The sequence below is a fragment of the Manis pentadactyla genome, chromosome 7 (assembly GCF_030020395.1).
Source record: "Manis pentadactyla isolate mManPen7 chromosome 7, mManPen7.hap1, whole genome shotgun sequence".
NCBI classification, from domain to species: Eukaryota; Metazoa; Chordata; class Mammalia; order Pholidota; family Manidae; genus Manis; species Manis pentadactyla.
Window position 1 is genome coordinate 66025413 of NC_080025.1, and position 19621 is coordinate 66045033.

The 19621-nt window shown below is 33.1% G+C and overlaps 1 protein-coding gene across 12 annotated transcripts in view; it reads right to left on the minus strand.

Annotated features, from left to right (window-relative positions):
- Positions 1-19621, minus strand: part of CACNA2D1 (calcium voltage-gated channel auxiliary subunit alpha2delta 1) — a 533653-nt gene that overhangs the window by 211876 nt on the left and 302156 nt on the right. For all 12 annotated transcript variants that reach the window (XM_036931689.2, XM_036931687.2, XM_036931679.2 and 9 more), the window contains exon 5: positions 5862-5903. In XM_036931689.2, the coding sequence (XP_036787584.2) occupies positions 5862-5903 (42 nt within the window). The remainder of the gene's footprint in view (positions 1-5861; positions 5904-19621) is intronic.

The window sequence follows — 19621 nt, forward strand, 5'->3', positions numbered from 1 at the left end:
TGTGCATTAACATAAAGAAAAATAGCAAGTTAAGACACACTGTAGGGGATTAAAATCTCAATTATACTATAAATTGGTCCCAAGGATGGTAGTACAGCATGGAGAATATAGCCAATAGTTCGTTAACATCTTTCTATGTTGACAGACAGTAACTGCTTTAGTTGGGGTGAGGATTTAATAAAGTGAGTAACTGCTGAACTACTGTGTTGTATACTTGAAACCAATATTGTGTATCAGCTATACTTCAATAAAAAATACTATAGGGATATTACAGTAAAAAAATACATACATTTTCTAAATCTGGCCAGTGGGTCAAAACAAGAATGAATATAAAACTTAACTAAGTCAAAAGGGATACTGATCACAGTAATAGCCTGTTTCTAGAATATTAAGAGCCAAAACAGACATTCCTCAAATGAAATATATTGAGGTTGCTGATGAGGATTTCAACATAACATTTTAAAAAGCTGAGATACAGAAGCTGAGAAAATCTTCAAAATAAAACATAAAATAAAAATAAAAAATAAAAGCATGATGAATGAATGCATGAAAATCACCTCTCCAAGGACCTACCTAGCGCACAGTGAGAATCAGAGCCGTTAGACTCACAATACAGGTAAGTGTGATAACAAGAAAAGCTAGGGTCTGGTTTAAATTCCATGTGTAGCATGACATTTTCAAGTCACCAGCATTAGAAAGGGATATGATACTAGAAAAATATATCCGTATCTGTTTTATATATTAATATGTAAATCTAAATTTTGGGAAGAACCTGATAGGCTGTTTCTCCATTAAGGGATTATAAAATGGTGTCTGACATAAAAGAAGCACTATGTAATTTCAGATAGCCTGAAAGTTCAATATAGCACCCCCCATGGAAAACATATAATACTATACATTATAAAAGAAAAACATTTAAATGAGGCCATTTTATTTCTAAAAAATTAAAAGTGCACATTTTTATATTATGAATATTATGATAGACAAATATACTTTTCAAGATACTGTCTGGGTAAAAGAGGTTAAAAAAAAAAAACTTTGCAAGGTAAAAATATCAATTATTTTCCCTTGATATCCAAGGCAAAAACTGGCTAACACCATATAACTAAGGTACAATCAGAGCCCAGACTCCAAGATCCCACCATATTTACAATGAAATGAAAACCTCTCTATGGCCTGCATCACTCCATGTAATAAGAGTTCTTGCCTGACTACTCAACCGGATCTCCTTTCTGCTGATCTTGTTCATGATGTTTCTGCCACAGTGGTCTGCTTTATGCTCCTGAACATATGGCCTTCCTGGTGCAGACACCCTGCGCTTAAATGTTTCCTCTGCCTGATAAGCTTTTTCCCTGGTGTCTTTTCATTGTACTCATTCATTCTCCAGGTCTCAATTGAAAAATACTGTCTAGGAGATTCCCCCACCTAAACTGCCTTCCATAAAACCTTGAAAATATCATCTTATTTATCACCTTCAGAGCACCAACTAACTGTAGTTATCTAACTTTCTATGTTTGCTGTTTGCTGTCTCACTATACTAGGAAATAATCTCCATGAGGCAAGAGACCTCAGTGATACTGTACAGTTGTAACCCTAGCACCTAGCAAATCACCTAGAACTGTAATTTGCTTGACCTATTTAAAATATTTGTTGAGTGAATAAATAAACTTGAATTCATGTTTTCTGGCCCCAAACTTAGGCTCTGCTATTATGGTATGAAGAAAGGCCAAACACTAGCAGCAATCTGGAGGCAGAAATCTAGATTCTTCTTCTCATTCCAACTCTATGAATCCTTGCCACATCTCAGGTTTTATTTATTTATTTACTTATTTATTTATTTATTTATTTATTTATTAAGAAACAGGGTGAAACAAGATCTGTAAGGTTCCTTCTATCTCCAAAAATTCTAATTCCAAAATCTGAAAACATATATCTTACTTTAGGGCAACACATTAAGAAGCTGCCTTCTCTCTACAGTCACTTTTAATGTACTATTTCACACTTCATAGATAAACTTACCAATTACCTTCTCTGGTTTAATCTATTTCATATGGGCAATAGCTTTAAAAATTTTGTGAAAATTAATAGTGACAGAAGATGAAACTGTAGCAATATAAGTGGTGCTGACCAAACAGAAAGTGACAGAAGCAACACTTCCAGCCTAGCACCAGCTCTGGTCCAGCCTCGCTACAAGGTACAAACACTGATCCGTGTAGTTCAATTAGGCAAGCTGGTGAAAAAGTTAAAGTTATCAAGAAGATGGATTTATATTTACTAGTGATAATAAAGCCATGTTCATATGGGCTGTTGAGATATTTCTAATGGTAATATGAAATTATCATAATTACCAGGCATTTGATAACTAAGAACCCATAAAACCTTTACATATTTTATGTCCTATGCCACTTAAACAAATATTTTGTAAAATTTCATTTTATTAAAAGACTTAGAAGCCTCTTTTGAGTTATCTCAACACACTAGTTCAGTAATATTTATATAGAATTTATGAATAAATAGTCTTATATTGGGAGGTGTGCATTGTTTTACAAAAAAAGTCACAAGATACCATTCAAAACAGTCCAGTGCCCATACTTGTTTATCCTGTTTTACATACATTTATAATGCCCACATAATGCCACAAACCCAATGAATAGTCATTGAGTTCTAAATAAATACACCACTTCTAGAAAGAACTGGATGTGGAATCTAAAAGAGAATTATACTTACCATTACTCCAAAGACAGAGAACCAATGTTTAAACTACCGTTGCAAAAGGAACATGTGCCTAAGTGTACAAGGTATTAAAATCAAAACAGATACAAAAAGTTTTGAAAATAGCCCCAAAAATCGTAAGGCAGAATTCTAGAAGAAATTGAATCTAATCTAATCTACCTAATTTTTAGTTTCACAGTTGTTTCCCAATGAATCCAAATGTGACTATATTTCACACAGGTGTGATTTTAAGGTATCCATGGTATCACTGGAAATACTGGATCAGATCAGTAGAGATTTATGATTCAAAGTCAATTTTTAATCAAAATTTTATTTTACTTACCGCAAATCACTATAAACTAACAACTATCAATGGTGAAGTTTGCTGGATAAAATACAAGCCAAATAAATAAAAATGAAATACAGATGGAATAATGGATAGACAACATAAATTAAAAGCTTAAATCAAAACTACCTCTAAAAGTGTTAGCCTGCAGTCTTGATTGATAACAAGTCCATCAGAGGCCCTTCCCTCCTATCCTCACAGGTGCCCAGGGCATGGCAGCCACTGCCCCCGCGGCAGATCACCCCCACTGCCGTCGATCAATTCCCTGCTCGACCAAATATCATGTGTGTGACACCAGACAAGTAACTTAGCTCACAAAATTTTACTCGTCTTAGCTGATAATCATTAAAAACATAGTATGAGCTATAAAGGATTAGTGTGAACTTTAAGTGTCCATATAAAACACTTGCTGGACTAGAAGAGCATATATGTATGTTAACTATTATTATAATCCAATCCTAACACATAGCATCCAAAATATTTAAGCCATTTATTTCTGATGTATACCAGAAAAGGCAACTCTGCATAAACCAATTATTATACAGAAGCAATATATATTTTATCTCTATGCTATCACCTATCTGAGGATTCAACATCAGTCATTAGCAGAACCTGAAATAAAGGAGGCATATTGTAAAATAGTAAAAACTTAAGTTAGAAAAGAAGCCTTGATTTTCTTTCTTTAATAATTAGAAGAGATTTCATCACTGTTTGACACATATCCCTGCTGGCTCATTCTAGAATCAGGTTTGTTTATTTCTGTAAAATCAAATCAAAGCATGAAAGATTAGGATTTTAAAGACATAGATAGGACGTTATATTAGAATTAATTTTAATGTAGACAAGATCCTAGTAAAAAAATAAATAGCAACATAAATATGCAAGGAAATTCAGCAGACTGGCCGAATGTCGCAGACAGGCTGAAGTTTTAATGTAATCGATAAAATAAAACATAGCAAATAAATTAACTCAGTATTGACATGGGAATTCTGGGTTAAACATATTTCATTTGGATTTTGGTCAGAAACATAGATCTTGGAATTAGGTTAATAAGAGTTTGTAATGACCTGCTTCCCTTTTGCTTGCTTTGGGAATTACAAAAATTATATAGCCTGCTAGCAAAGCTCAAGCCTAGGGAATCTGCTTCACTAATCTTCAGGGAATCTGAGGACTTACTGGGACAGAAGTCTCTAAATACCTCAACTAACTACTTAAATCAATTAAGTAAATTTAATTTAAAAAATTAAATCAATTTCAAAACTAAGGAGAACTTCCATGTGGAATTTTAGAAAAAAATTATTGCATTAGTAACTTTTTTTTTCATTTTAACATTAAATTTTCCTTTCAAATATAGATATATAAAAACATACAATGATAGACAAATTTCTGCATTGTGTTCACATTTGTTTCTATGATTCTATTCTGATTTTTATTTTGTTGTACACTCTCCTAAGTTCTCCAGATAAATGCAAGGATATATTAATGACAGTGAGATGAAAAACAGCTCAATCTAATACCCTTTCATTGTCGTTAACATATACGCATATAAAATTGCTCCACTTGAGCCTAACATCAATTCAAATCAATCTTAAATTTATGATAATAATATTAATTATTAAAAAATATATATTCATTAAATTTCTGGATTGCCTACTAGGAGACAAGAAATGCTCTAATTTAATTTTTACTGTAACTGTATGAAGCTGGTATCACTATTACCTTTTTTTTACAGACCAAAAGACTGAATAACAGAGAGATGACATAACTTTACTAATTATCACACAGCTAGAAAATGGCAGAGCTGGGATTCAAATCCAGCCAGTGATACGACAGAGTAAAACCTTCCAACTATCACACTCTTCCACCTCTGTATAGCAAGATACACAGTGATTTTGCATGTATGTCTTATTGTTATTTACGGGGAAAAAAAGAGTTGCATATGGAAATACTTACGAATGAAATACCATATCTCTAATTTATCTTAAAATGTTTAAACAAATAATAGAGAAAGCAAATTTGGAGACATCACACCGTTGTCTCTTCTGTTTATTTAAAATACTATTCCTGATTTAAAAAGTAAAAAAAATTCTTACATTGAAACATTAGACCCATTTTAATGCTATAGCCTCTTTGAAAATAAAATTCAATATCTATGATTTATTCTAATGAAATACAGTCCCAGGAATTAAGTTTGATGGAGTGTTATTAATAAGTCTAATATCATTCTTCATAGAGATTTATAATAATTTGCCCAAACTATGATAACAAATTCTGATCCTTACAACATTTGCAGGAATTGGAAACAAATATTCAAATTCTGCTACTTATTCTCAACTTGAATCACTTTGGACATGAGGGAAATCACATTGTCTGTTTTGACTTTACTTGTAGTCTTCATTTCTGTTCTTGGGGCAATGAAAGGCAGGGTAAGACCTGCCTCACCACCCCAGGGAAAGAAGCCAGGACACAGAGGTGGGTGGGAGCCGATCTCTACCTTCAACATCGCTAATGGAATCCAGAGTGGTTAAGTCCCGAGTGGACTAAAGTCTGTACAAGGTGTAGTAGGAGTCAGATCCAGAGAAAAACATGGCATTTCTACTTCAGAAGATGCCAATAATAAGTAGTTAAAGATCACATAATCACTAAAATTCACTATTAGCTCATTAGGTCTAACCAATATTCTGTTTATGTTATAAACATTGGCTAAAAACTAAACCTGCTGAGTCAGCTTGCTCTGTAGAGCTAATCAACCTGGCATAATTCAGTTCATCTTAGAATTTAATGTAAAACTTTTAATACTCACATCAAGATCATCCTTTGCATTGTAGTAAACAACTTCATTACTCTGTAAAAAAGGAAAAAGAAGAATGCTTTATTGATTTGAAGAAAAACATAAAAATTTACTGGATCAAACACTGCATATATTTTATGCACATTTTAAGTATGAACCCTTCATAGTGTTCCTTTCACAACATATTCCACAAAGGTGAATATAAATTAGTTAATATTTTCTAAGAACATATTAAAACACTACATAAGTGGTACTGAAAAGTGTACCTTGCATTGAGGAAAAATATCTCAGTATACTTTTGAGAATGATTTGTCAAAAAAGAATATAGAATTCATAATACAAATATGTTATACACATACACACACACATCCCTAAATCATGAAATCATAGACAAGATAATTAAAATACACACACACACACACACACACACACACACACACACACACACACACACAAAGTGGCTTGTTAATACTTTGTTGAACCCATGACTTTTAAAATATATATATATATTGAGTGTTGAAGTTATTCTTGAAGAAACACATTATCTGTATAATACTGGAAGAAATTTTTCATGAAGTTCAAGTTAGGGAACAAGAATAACTAAATTTAGGTGAAAAAAGTATCAGATGATCTAATAAACTAAATTTTTTGCATTCTGCCAAGTGGTGAATGAGCATTGGGTCTTGAAGAACAAACGTATATGGGCATTTGTTAATTATCAACGTCACTGAAATAAACCATAAATATAAATTATGGACATAAATTGTGTTACAGAGGTAAAATGGAAAGGAAGGAATGAATAAAATGATTGTCGAGGAATTTTAAATTCCTGTTTGTCTTCCAGACTAGTTGTACACAATGTTAAAATGTAGTGATTCCCTTTCCTTTCTTCTCCTGAACTGATTGAAGATACAGTCCCTCTTTCATATATCTGCAGTAGTAACTGGAACACTAAGTAGAAACACTTTTTTCTGTGCCTCTTTAACATCTAAAACAAGGATAGATTAAAATTTTATTGAAAGAAAATACAATATACAATTATTTTAAAAAAGAAAGTTACTTGGGAAAAAATTCAATGTGGTAGTGCTTCTTAAACCATGTTGTACTTTATGGCCCTATGAGTTTAAAATAAAGTTACTTGGGAAAAAATTCAATGTGGTAGTGCTTCTTAAACCATGTTGTACTTTATGGCCCTATGAGTTTAAAATAAACAAAGTTAAAATTGTCTCCTTCTGGCTTCATAGAACCTAAGTGTATGAGTGTGCAAAACAGACCCCTAACAGGAAAATAGACCTTGTTTTGTTCCCCAAACTTATTTGCCACAGAATCTGCCTTCCCCTTTTTTGATTTGAGAAATGTGCCATGAAACAGAACATCTACAAAATAAGGGTCTCTCTGAAGACCAAACACACCAAAAACTATACAGATAAATAATAGAACCTATGATTCAAAAAACTGAATGAAACCCATAAGTTTGAATTTATGTCTTTAGAATCTACAGAATTTTTAAAATTACCATTTCATTGATATTTTAAAACAATTACGTAGCGAAAGAATTTTACCATGGGTAAAAGTTGTAATTTCTGAAGCTTTTCCACTGGCATTCGTTTTGTAACAAAATCAAAAAACAAAATCAGGACTAATCACATAAACAAAGCAAGAGAATCTTCTAAATCCACCTGAGACCCAAATCTAATTACTCGTTTATTGATCCCTCTTGCAACTCTGTAATTTATAACTTAGGAGACAATATTCAATTTCGAATGTGGATTCCATCAAAAGTTAAATTTATCTGAATAAGTTTATCTTCACTTTACAATTTATTTCTGCCAAGTGCTTGCTTATATTTACAGAATTGAAATGTGTAGAAAATAAAGTGAAACTGCACTAAATTTTAAATGGCTCAGCATGATCATTTTTAACACTCATTAAATAACCACATAAATACATTTATACACATACTGCTGTGCCAAGACAGACAGAAAATAAGGTAACATATTTTGTTATGTTAACTCTTCTTTGAAATAATGGATACAGATCAATTATATACAACAATTTTTATGGCGAGGATTATACTTGGCCCATGGTACTCGACCAAATGAACTAAGCTGATTAGTCAATTTTTTCTTATGTGTAACACATGGTCACATATAACAATATAAACATAATTTATGTATTAAAAAACTAAGATTGAGAGTAACACATACAGTGTCACTAGAGAATAAAGTATGATGAACAAATACTAGTTTTAACTCAATCTTAATATTTTGGTTCTATTAAGATAAACTGTACTGGAAATTATAATAAAACAAAAAAAAATATGAAATTTTTTCCTTCTGTTCCTGTACTATATTTTCTATTAAACTTTATTTCTTACATTTCCTTTAGAAACTCTATACTGCTTCTCAAGCTTATTGAAAATGTATACTGTAAAGTTTATTTAAATTTTATCAATCTGCACAAAGTTTTCTGGACTTTGGAAGACATAGTCCCAAAAGGTGAGATTTTCTTTAAGCAAACTATAATTAATAATAATAATAATCATAAAATAATATAGCATGTCAAACATCCATACTCCTTGTAACTGGATATTTTTTATTTCTCCTTTTAAAAAACTTTCTTTATACATTATGCACTTCTTACATGGTCAAAATACAAATGCAAAGGGAAAAAATGTGATGTTTTATAGAAAAACAAAAAAAACTGCAGAACACTTAAATACGTCTTCTTAAGTGTGTCTTGTTTTAGGAAGAACACAGACCTCAGTGGAAGGTACAACTGATTATATCCACTGCGTTAAAACAAAATGTCTTTTTTACCAATAAATTTGACATTGCTGTTTGCTTCAAAGCAGTTTTTACCTCACTTTTTATAAATGTACTTTTCTTTCTCAAACCCCAAACTTTGCACAGCATGTACAATTCATTATTTCCTTATTTAACAAAAAAGCTCAATTGATCAATTTTAGTAGGCATAAATCTATATAAGGAATCAGGATTTGGGGGAACCATAAGTATGCATTTAATCTGTCAACCCAGCCCACCTACATGGCAGTAAGACACTAAAGAAATGGCCAACATTCATAGAGCATTTAATCTATGTCACCCTATGAAATAATTTTCCAGTCTGAGTTGACCATACTTTCTTACAGAAAATTCAATGATTGCTTCTACTGTGGCTTTGGTTTAGTTTCAGATTTAGCTTGGATATAATTTAAAATATAAGTTTGGGAAGAAACATAATTTGGTAAAGCTATAATTCTCTTTCCTAACACACTGATTTATAGTTATCTCTTCAATTCATACATATGTATATTGTACAGTTATGTTAAACTAAATCAGTCTGAAATCAAATCACTCGAATCACTGAATCACTAAAATATACCCAGAACCAAACATGACAGAATTGGGATAAAGGACAGTCCTCAGGAAAAAAGGGTAACTCACACTGAATCAATGTTCTGATGTTTCTGATATTTTGGTTAAAAATAACTCTGTTCTAGAAGAAAAAGAAGAGAGGAAATTATACAGAAATGGTTAAATGACTTGAGGGGGCAGAATTTAAAAAGAGGCAAAAGAATCAGCTGAAATCCTCTCCCTTTCCCCTGCCCCTACCTCCAATCCTGAGTAGATTTTGTACAGGGAGATTTTGGGGCTTCACAACAGAGGCAGCCACACCCTACTCACTCAACAATACTTTGGCGACCTCACTCTGCTGTGCTGGAGAAACAAAGATCAATGCTATCATCTATACCCCAGCCATGAGAAGCCAAGTGCTCACCTCCCAATTCATGTATGGCAAGAAATGGAGCCAGTCATTCTGATTTGCTGTAACTGAAAAATACCTCTTATACTATCTTTGGGTGGCATGACCACATAAATTAAAACTTTCCTAGGTTTCAAAACAAGTTAATAAGAATTTCAGATAGTTGAGACGTTCATTCTATGTTAATCAATTCAACCATGTGTATATGTGTGTGTGTGTGTGTGTGTGTGTGTGTGTGTTTCCTTCGGAATCAATTACCTACCCTATCACTCAAAATTCCCTTCGTCCCTCCTCCGGAAAGTATACAGGTATATCAGTATCATGTAATACTTTAAAACTATGGCACATAAAGTAGTTACCACAGGCACAAATTATAGAATTGAGTTAACCTGTTTCTCTATTATCCTTCTGGCTAAATGTTTTTCATGCAAATTACTAAACATCCTCATCTTGGAAGGTATTTCACAGTAGCACAGAAGTTGCTGGTGGACTTTAGTGCATTATGTGCAGAACAATAGGATATAGCCAGCAACAGCCTCACACTAGGTTCACTGACGAGTTAAACCTTTGGAGAGCTTTTTTTTTTTCATAATTTAAGCACCACCAGATGACAAGAATAAATTGTTTCATTTCTGATTTTTAACGAAGTAGTTTAGTTATTTATTATCTCCTTGAAACAAATTTACTGGAATGTTCCATGCTAACATAATACTGCTGCTTACTGAAATTTAAAACACCCCCTAGCAAGTTGAGAGATAAATTACTTTAGTTTCCCAGCATCTACTGGGAGTCAAAAATTAAATCTAGGCAAAACAGACCACTCCATCTTAAAAATGTATATTGTGAGTGGCAGTCCGTTGCATGCCACCTTCTTATAAAGGCTGGCCTCTGATGAATAGTTCATTAAAAGTCTGAAGTGTAAGTACACAGCTTCCACGTGGAAGTAAGATGTTGCCAAGGATAAGATCAAATATTAGAACTGAAAATCACATTTTATAGGTAACATCTAAGTATAAGACACACTCAAAATTCAAATGGAGATTAATTTCTTGTCCAGTTTACTAATTCTCTTTTCTTGGGTAAACACCTTACCCTGAACATGATCCATAGCCTGACAAATTTGGGGGAACTATTGTCTGTCAGTCACTTTTTAAAAAAACGTATTCTTACTGTCATTTTTTTCATGCTTCAGTTACAAATATGAAGTCCCTCAATGAACATTAAAGACACTCTTGTTATAAATGAGCATATTAATGATTCCTGCCAACCAAGATACACACTATTTAGCTCAAATCATAACTCAGATTTTCTGATTAATATAACTTCATAACAATCTAACCTAGTACTGTACACGCCCCTGCTTTGATTGTGCCCAAGTCAACTGTGGTACCTGAGGTGAGGCCATCCGCAGCACCGTAGCTCTGTGTGGACAGAACTGAGTAACTGTGGGGGTGCATACGTGTGTGTGTGTGTGTGTGTGTGTGTGTGTGTGTGTGTGTGTGTGTGTGGTGGTGCTGAGTAACTGTGGGGGTGCATACGTGTGTGTGTGTGTGTGTGTGTGTGTGTGTGTGGTGGTGCTTTGGGAATGGGGTGGTGGGAGGTGTGGAGGGTGGTGACAGGGAAGCAGGGGGAACATGAATGTGAGCAAAAGTTTCCAAAGAAAGCTGAAAGCAGCAGAAGCAGTAAATTAAAGAAGCCAAGGAATCAAAATTTTGTTAGTTTATATATAAAGAAAAACTATTTTAGTATCTCCTAACTAAAGGTCAAAAATCCCTTAGTGCCAGCTTAGTATTCTGTGGATACATCAAAAAGCAATTACCATTTTTAAAATGATTGCTATCAATTTCTTAACATCAACTCCATAATAGCCTTTAGAAATTAGTTGTATAATAAAAGAAGTAGCTGAATTTTGAAAATATGCTTAAATAAAATTCCTATAAAAGATGAAAGTGTAATAATACTGCTAAGATGTTCAATGATCGATTATCATGAAAAAGATACAAAAAAATCTTGCTCTGAACTCTCAGCCTTCATTTATAAGAAATATATATTGAACGTCGTACATATGCTGAGACCTAAATACAAATGTTTCTTTGAGAACTTGATTGTTAAAAATAAATCAGTGAGTTAAAATATTACAAATCTAGATTTTGTGTATTCGAAAGATAAGACTAACAGTAGTTAAACTGAGTCTAACACAGGCCTTCTTATACCCAAATAAGTACTTGCTCTTCCCGGTTACTGTTAGTATGAATGCAGAATGATCTACTCAGGGACACTGAATTTCTTATAAACACTATTCGCCGAATAAAGAGAATGTCTAATAATCTTTGATATACATTCATCTTGTCTGTTCTTTCAACTTTGCCTTTTACTCTGTTTTAAAATGTGAATTTAATTTAATACTAATTTCTTTAGCTTACTGGAAGAAGAAAAAGCTGAAAAATAATTTTGGTCTTTTTAAAGCTTTCTTCTATTATAGCAAACACTATTTTACTATTATCCATCAGGTAACTGCCATTACATATTGGTAATATTACAAGTTCTTTTTTTAAGGTGCCATATGGTGCTTGTGAATTCATGTATTAATTAATAAACGGTCTAGCATTTTAACCAATCAACAACCAAAGTCATCTAAGGGAAGTAGTCACAGCCAAAGATAATAGACCCAGGTGTCTTCACTACACTTAATTACCCAATTACAAAGGTGCTCAAGTACTCTTGCTGCAAGGAATACTGTGAGGCCAGTGACACAATTAGAAATATCATCCGAGATGAAAGAAATAATATTTGTAACATTCACCAAAAGAAATGTTCATTACTTTTACATAAAAGAAATTGGAAAAAAAAAAGAGAGAGAGAAGATGAAGCTGTTTTGAGTTGAGACAGTGTTGTATTATGGGTATATTCAAAGCTAGCACTGTGTCTGGAATGTTGTATGAACTGCTATTGAATGGACAGATAAGTGAATAAATGAGTATTCTAAGCCTATAGGAACTATTAGAAATTCCAGGCTAAAAATAACATTCATGCATACACACATAATACATCAGAGTAGAGAAAAAGAATAGAGAAAAAAGCTTCAAATAAGGTAAAACATAGACCACTTTCAACTCTTACAAGGAATTAAGGAGGAATTCCAAGTGGATTGTGATTTCAAAATTCCTTGGTGCTTGAAATTCAAAGATCAATTCCTTTTAAACATTAAAAGCCTATAGCAATTTATTTCTTCATCTGATAAACTTTAATAAGAATTTGCCTATAAGCTTTTTTTTTTTTAGTGCCCCAAATAATATTGATAAATATTATTTAAACTGTAGGAGATAAGCAAAGGAGAATATGAGAAGGTAATTATTTTATTTTCCTTAGTCACCAATCTCCCAGAAAACAGTCCAGAATTGAACAAAAATACCTTTATAATGCTGAGGAACTTAATCTCTCTAAACTTGTAACTCCAATGAAGCTTTGGGCATAACTAAAACATCAAAATTTAACCCATCAAAATATTCCATTTTCTATGGTTCTTCCTATTGATTTAGACAACCCACAGATTTTCTTGAGTTATGATCAAGTGAACAGGACTTGATCATAGCAATATATGAGGTCCTAGCAATAGTTCACATGTTATTTTGTCCAATGACAGTGTATTAGCACTGCCTTTCCAAATTAATCATTATCAGTTTTTAAAAAATTATCATACTAGAATTAAAAATTGTAATATTGAAGGAATAGGGACTTTCTACATTCATACCTCACTATCAGGATGAAAACTCATTCTGGCTCCTATGCATATTGAAATAAATAACAACATGAGTTTGGAAAACTATTCAGTCTGTTCAATGGCCCACTGAAAGATTAGATTCTATTTCAAAAGATCTAAGAATAAAAAAAAGTTATATTAAAAAAAAATTATCCTACTAAAACAAAACATAAAAATTTACTCTATGGCCAATGGATTACTGTGTATAAAATAATCTGGCCAAATCAGAGCTTCAAAAAATATTAAACTGGTAATCTCTTCATCAGTTTAATCCATCTTTCATTGGTAAATAAGGAGAAGAGACATTTGTGCCCAATATAGGATAAGCATTTACATATATCATTTAAAACTTGCAAAATTCTTTGGATATACAATAGGCATGATCATCTTGAAAATAATATATTGATAAAAAATTCAACTTTATTAGAGTATCACACTGCTCCTTGGATTTCCCATCCTTATCTTCCCTTCATTCTAACTCCCTACTATTGAGACAATGGGTTTCAGAACTCCAGGTGAAAATTTCAGCTAATACAAAGACCATTCTTCAGCCTGGATATTGCATTCGGTTTAAAGTAATACAAAGATATCATTTTTTAGCCTGGATATTGCCTCTACCAACCAATAGTCCTAAAAAGCAGGCTTGTTGAAGTAAAAAGGAGATTTATAAACTTCAAAAATGGATAACTTCATATAGAAACACAAAACTTAGGAGCCATAGTTAGAAAGGACTCAGGATATGGAATAAGGGGTTTTCCTTCTCATTAGGAAAGGAGTGCTGAGAATTTCCTGACTTGGGTTGGAAGAGAAAACAAGCTACAAGCCAGAGCTAAGAATGAAATATATATGATCTGGGTCCTTTTATAGGTAAAAAACAATGGGAAAGGCAAGATGTACTTGGGAGAAATTTCAGAGCAGAGGGGAATAAAGTCTTTTCTGACATCATGTACATCCAAGAAGCTATCTTGTTATAGGAAATGTTCCCAGCTTTTCCACTTCAAGTCAACATGAGGTACCACTGTTGATACTTCTTATTGCACCTTGTGGTATTTTCAATCAGGGAGAACAACAGTAGCTACCTCACTGGTTTGTTGTATGGAATTAATGAGCAAAAACCTGATACAAAGATGAACTCTGCCACCCTTCTCAATCCTGACACTTACCACTCTCTACTGCATCCACTTGTCTGAGCCCCTAGTCACCATCTTCTTTGTGCTCAATGACTGGCCAGAGGCCCATCAAAAGCTAGGCATCAATGACTGACCACTGAACAAGCCTGCCTTCCTCATAAGGCTGTTAAATGATCTGCCTCGTTATTTTTATTCTCTACAGACATGGTCTTTGAGAACCGGTTTCTAACACCACCTCAGGTTTGTGTCCCAGAAGCAGACAAAGATTAGGTATTAAGCACAGGTTATTTATCTGCGGGGTGATCCTCAGAAATACCAATAGGGGAGTGAAGAAGGAGAAATGTAGTGGAAGGAGATCAATGCAAGGTGTGTTAAAGACTCAGGTGTGCAACCAGGTCTCAATTCCTCTGGGAACTGCTGGAAGACTCTGGAATATCACTCAAAATTGTCACACCTAAGAAGTGAGAAGATTGGGGTAGTATTTACTCATACAAGTCATCATGATTGAAGGTGTTCAGATTTGCAAATTTCTGCCACCAGAGAAAGCCCTCAAACAAAAACTGGCAAATACTTCGAATAGCAAGTTACCAGTGCATGTGTGCATGCCCAGGAGATGTGGAAGCCAACAGCTACTAGAGGCATATAGTGAGGGTGTTTTAGAAATATTTACTGAGCACATGGCTAAATCGACAAATGATTTAAGATTAACTAGTTAGCAATGTGACTTTCTTAGGCACTGGCTCCTTATCTGTAAAAGATGAGTCAGCTGACAGTTATGGTCTCTAGAATCCCACACCTATATATTCGATGTTTCCACTGAATAACTGTTTTGCTTTAGATCACACAGGAAGACCTAGAACCTGTGTTCATTTTTTTTCTCAATGAGTCTTTGATTAGTTTGCTTCTCTTCTCATGTGAACACTCAACAGAATTTAGAGACATCTTCCAGTTCTGAAAATCACAGGCAAAGCTTCTTTTTATTTTTCTCATTTGAAATCCATCTGTTTCTGTAAAAACATGTTAAAGACTAAGAAGAACCTCTATGTCATTATTTTTCTTTGTTCTGAAAGGTCAGGTCAAAGTACATTCATTTATCCATGAAAAATAAAAACTATGCTTCTGAGGATGGATGTGTTGAGATGTAAACATCCTCAAACTAGCTTACATCAGTTCCCTTACTCCCACCAAATACAATCTGGCAATCTGTCTGGTATGACATACATAAGCGGCTCTAGATTCACCACTGCTAACTTTTATTAATATAATGCAATGGCATTCATTTGTACTTAACTTTAAAAGTAGAAATCCCAGTGTTTCCTCTAGGGGACAGATTACAGTTTAAATTTGTACTTCCTCTCTGTGAAAATAATTTTGCTAACAGTACAAAGAAAAGAAAGCTATTTTAGAAGAAATAAGTGGGATAATTCCTGACATTTTAGAAGCACTCCATTCCATCTGAACGACATATAACTGCTTTGAAAACAAAGAAATTCCTAGTAGCTTATACTTCATTAGCCTAGTTATAGTAATTGTATTTAATTAAATTACATTTCAAAGAGATTTTTTAATTCAAACTGTTCACTGATTCAGATATAACTTGTCTCTAATTAAAACATGCATAATTGTTAAAGTGTTAATTTATGAAAACCACAATGCAAAAGATTCCTGGAGACTCAAAAGACTCTCAGCATAGGTCTGATTTAGTTGAATACTGATTTTCGTCTGGGCCCAAAATTTTTAAAAGGAGGAACAGGAAAAGGGAATCCTGTGGACCATGCTTCATTCCTATGACATACTTTTAAAAATCATTTATTTTAGTTTTCATAACACATATTATTTAAATGTAATCTTTTTTCTTGAGAGTATTAAATGAACTTTATGCTTTTCAAAATATTATACACAAAGTTATACTAAGCAGAGGTGGCCATGGTGCAAAGCAGATGCCCTGAATGACAAGTTAAATGACCAGAATTCTAGCTTTGGTCCAATTCTTAGCTCACGGCAGCAAATAAATTAATGCATCCAAAATTGTTTTGTCTTCTCATCTATCAATTAGGCAAAGAACTCCAAGTTCAAAGAGTTGCAGTGATACTTTAATGTTATAATCTATCAGAAAGAACTTTGCAAATTTTAAGGATATATGTATGTGTGTGTGTGTGTGTAAATTTAACATTAATATTATCAAATATTCAAATTATTTTAAAACTGTTTTATATAATTCCAATCAAGGCCATTATTTAAGTACTCAGCATACATTTGTTTCAGTGATATGATTACAGTAATAGAATAAGAAGAGAATGGAACATCAAATGAAAATTTCCCAAAATTAAAAGAAGGAGGCATTTATCTTGGCTAAGTGTAAATACTAAAATTTAGATAGTGCTTAATGAAGAAACCAAGGAAAAAGGAAGACTGATCAGCTAAAGGACTTCCCTTTATAAAGTTATTCCAGTCATGTAAGGGTGGTGTCACTTCAGTGGAGAGCAAAAATACTGCAGAGAAACCGAGCCAATTATAGAGTTGTCTACACTTTAAACTATACTTCCAGATGTGTTACTGAGCAAAGGAACGCATCGACATATTCATCTTTTGATCACACTGACCTCTTTCCTAGTGCATAAGAAACTCAGTGTGAAAAATATTTTACATTTAAAGAATCAAACATTTCAAAGTCAGTATCCAGGTGAGAAGTAAGAAGAGAATGTATTAGCAGCCAATTAACCTTTGTAGACATAATTTCCTCTCTACAAAATTAGTAGGCTGTTTTTCTCCCAATCTGTTGTATATTTTGGCCATTTTTGTGGATTATCTGTTTAGTAATTAATACAGCAGCTCTAGAAACACCCAAGAGGAACAAGTGAACTGACAGCAATTCAAGTAAAATTGTTGTTTACAGTTTACATTTTAAAAGTAAATTTTTCAAAGTATCAACAAAATACAAGATAAACCTAAAAATGATTCATCAAAGCTAATAAATATTAATATACCTAATGTCTTTTTCATTCGCTAACAAAATAAATTACAGGAATGTAATTGGTCTCATGTTGTTTAGAAATTGCTAAGAGATTGCTCAAAGAAATTAGATCTTAATATATTCAGACCCTTGAGGAAAGCTTGAGCTAAGAATTTTTATGTAAAAACTTTAGAAAAGGTTAGTTATGTATAAAATAGCCTTGCCAGATAAAATAGAAGACATGCAATTAAATTTGAATTTCAGATTATGAATTCTTTTTCTGTAAAAGTATATACCAAACTTATACAAGACATACTTGTTGTTTATCTGAAATTCAGGTGTAACTAGTTATCCTGTAATTTTATGTGCTAAATCTGGCAACCCTGATTTATAAGATACTATTATGCCATTTAAATACATTTCATATTATTTCCAATAACTTTTAAATTAAATATTGTTGCAGGAATTTCTTTGTAGGGGAGGAGAATGATGTATCACTGAACACTAGCTTTGAAATTAAATCTGGAATTACAATTTCAAAGGAGTGACATCAAAATTATAAACTTCTTGAAACCTTAAAAACTTAACTACACAGAAAAGCCATGAAGCACTTGTTTTGCAAAGTTTGACTCAAAGGATTTATTTGCTCCAACAGATACCCAATTTTCAAATTATTTGGCATTGTTTGTTTAATTTATTGTTTGTTTCTTATTCTGAAATACACTCAGGTATCATCAAAATGGTCGAACTGATCATTCAGCAGCAGTCTGTTGTTTTTTGACGGTTTCAGGATACTAAGAAGAGAGTAAGACGGCTGCCACAGCTACCATCCCACAGATCACCGAGGCCAACCTCCATGACCTGACCATTCAGGTGGTGACACACTAACATTTAAACTGTAGACTTTGTGATTCTTCTAAACCTGCACACTAGGTCAAACACTTCCACTCTCCCGAAGGCTATTCTCACTATCAGAGCCTGTACACAAAAGGCTGACACCTCGGCAGAACCTGCAAACTCAGAGTTTTAACATCACCTCGGCAATGTTCTTCCTGTTGCCCCAGTTCTTTTGGTGAGATGATTAGGGGCCCAGAGCCCTCAGAATTCATGAAAAGGTCTTGAGCCTATCTGCTATAAAAATTTTGGACGCGTAACTTTCAGACAAAAGGCAAATTAGTCATGTATAAACAAAAAGTCATTTGGAAAGAACTAAGGGATAAATTGCACATATTTTTTAATAAAATAAATATGGATTTGTTTTTAAAGTCTTATTTTCTATATGTTAGTTTAGTCACTGCCGACTTTGACTCCAGTCTCCACAAGTGTAAGACACAGGCTCAATCACAGAACTGAAGTTACTCATTTTCCTCCAATCTTCACCTAAATGATTCTTGGGTCTATAGTGGTATCTAAAAATGACAAAAATATATAAAAGGGTATATAAAAGACCATCATATCACCATATTCATAATAAAAATTAATTTGTAGCAAAGCATTACTTTCACAAATCTCAATGTGTTAAAACTTTCAACCATAGCTTTCATTTATGTTTGTATGACCACCTATTGATGTTTAATTGATCAGCCATTGATTTATAACTATCTTATTTGCAGGAATATCAAGAAAGTTTGAATTGGCCTCTGATGGAGATGCTTCTAAATTCTTCATGCCACCTACCAAACACCATTAAGCATTACTGTGCTAAGATACACTATTCTGTTCTTAAAGCAAACTACACAAAAACTATTGAACCAGTCAGTTAAAATCAGTATTTCTGCAATAACTTTCAAACTTAGAAGAAAAAGAGAACTGTTAACAAAAACTATAATCCTGTAATTAATTATTAAATTTAGCCATTAACTTGACAGAATGGAAGAAAGGAATCATGATCAGTGACATCATCCTCTTTGTTTGGTGAAAAAACATAAATGAGATTTTTTTTCCCCTCTAGCCAAAAGCTTGTTCCTATAACCAAAGCTTGATTGAAAAAATATAATGGGAAAATGTCTTCAAAGGTGTTTTCTCAACACACAAAAGTTCAAGTAGCCTCCCTCGCCCTCACTTTTTCTTTCTCTGTAACTCACTAAACTTCCATACATGTTAACCATTATATATTTGTATACAGACAACAGACAACAATTTAATACCATCCTTTAAGATTTTT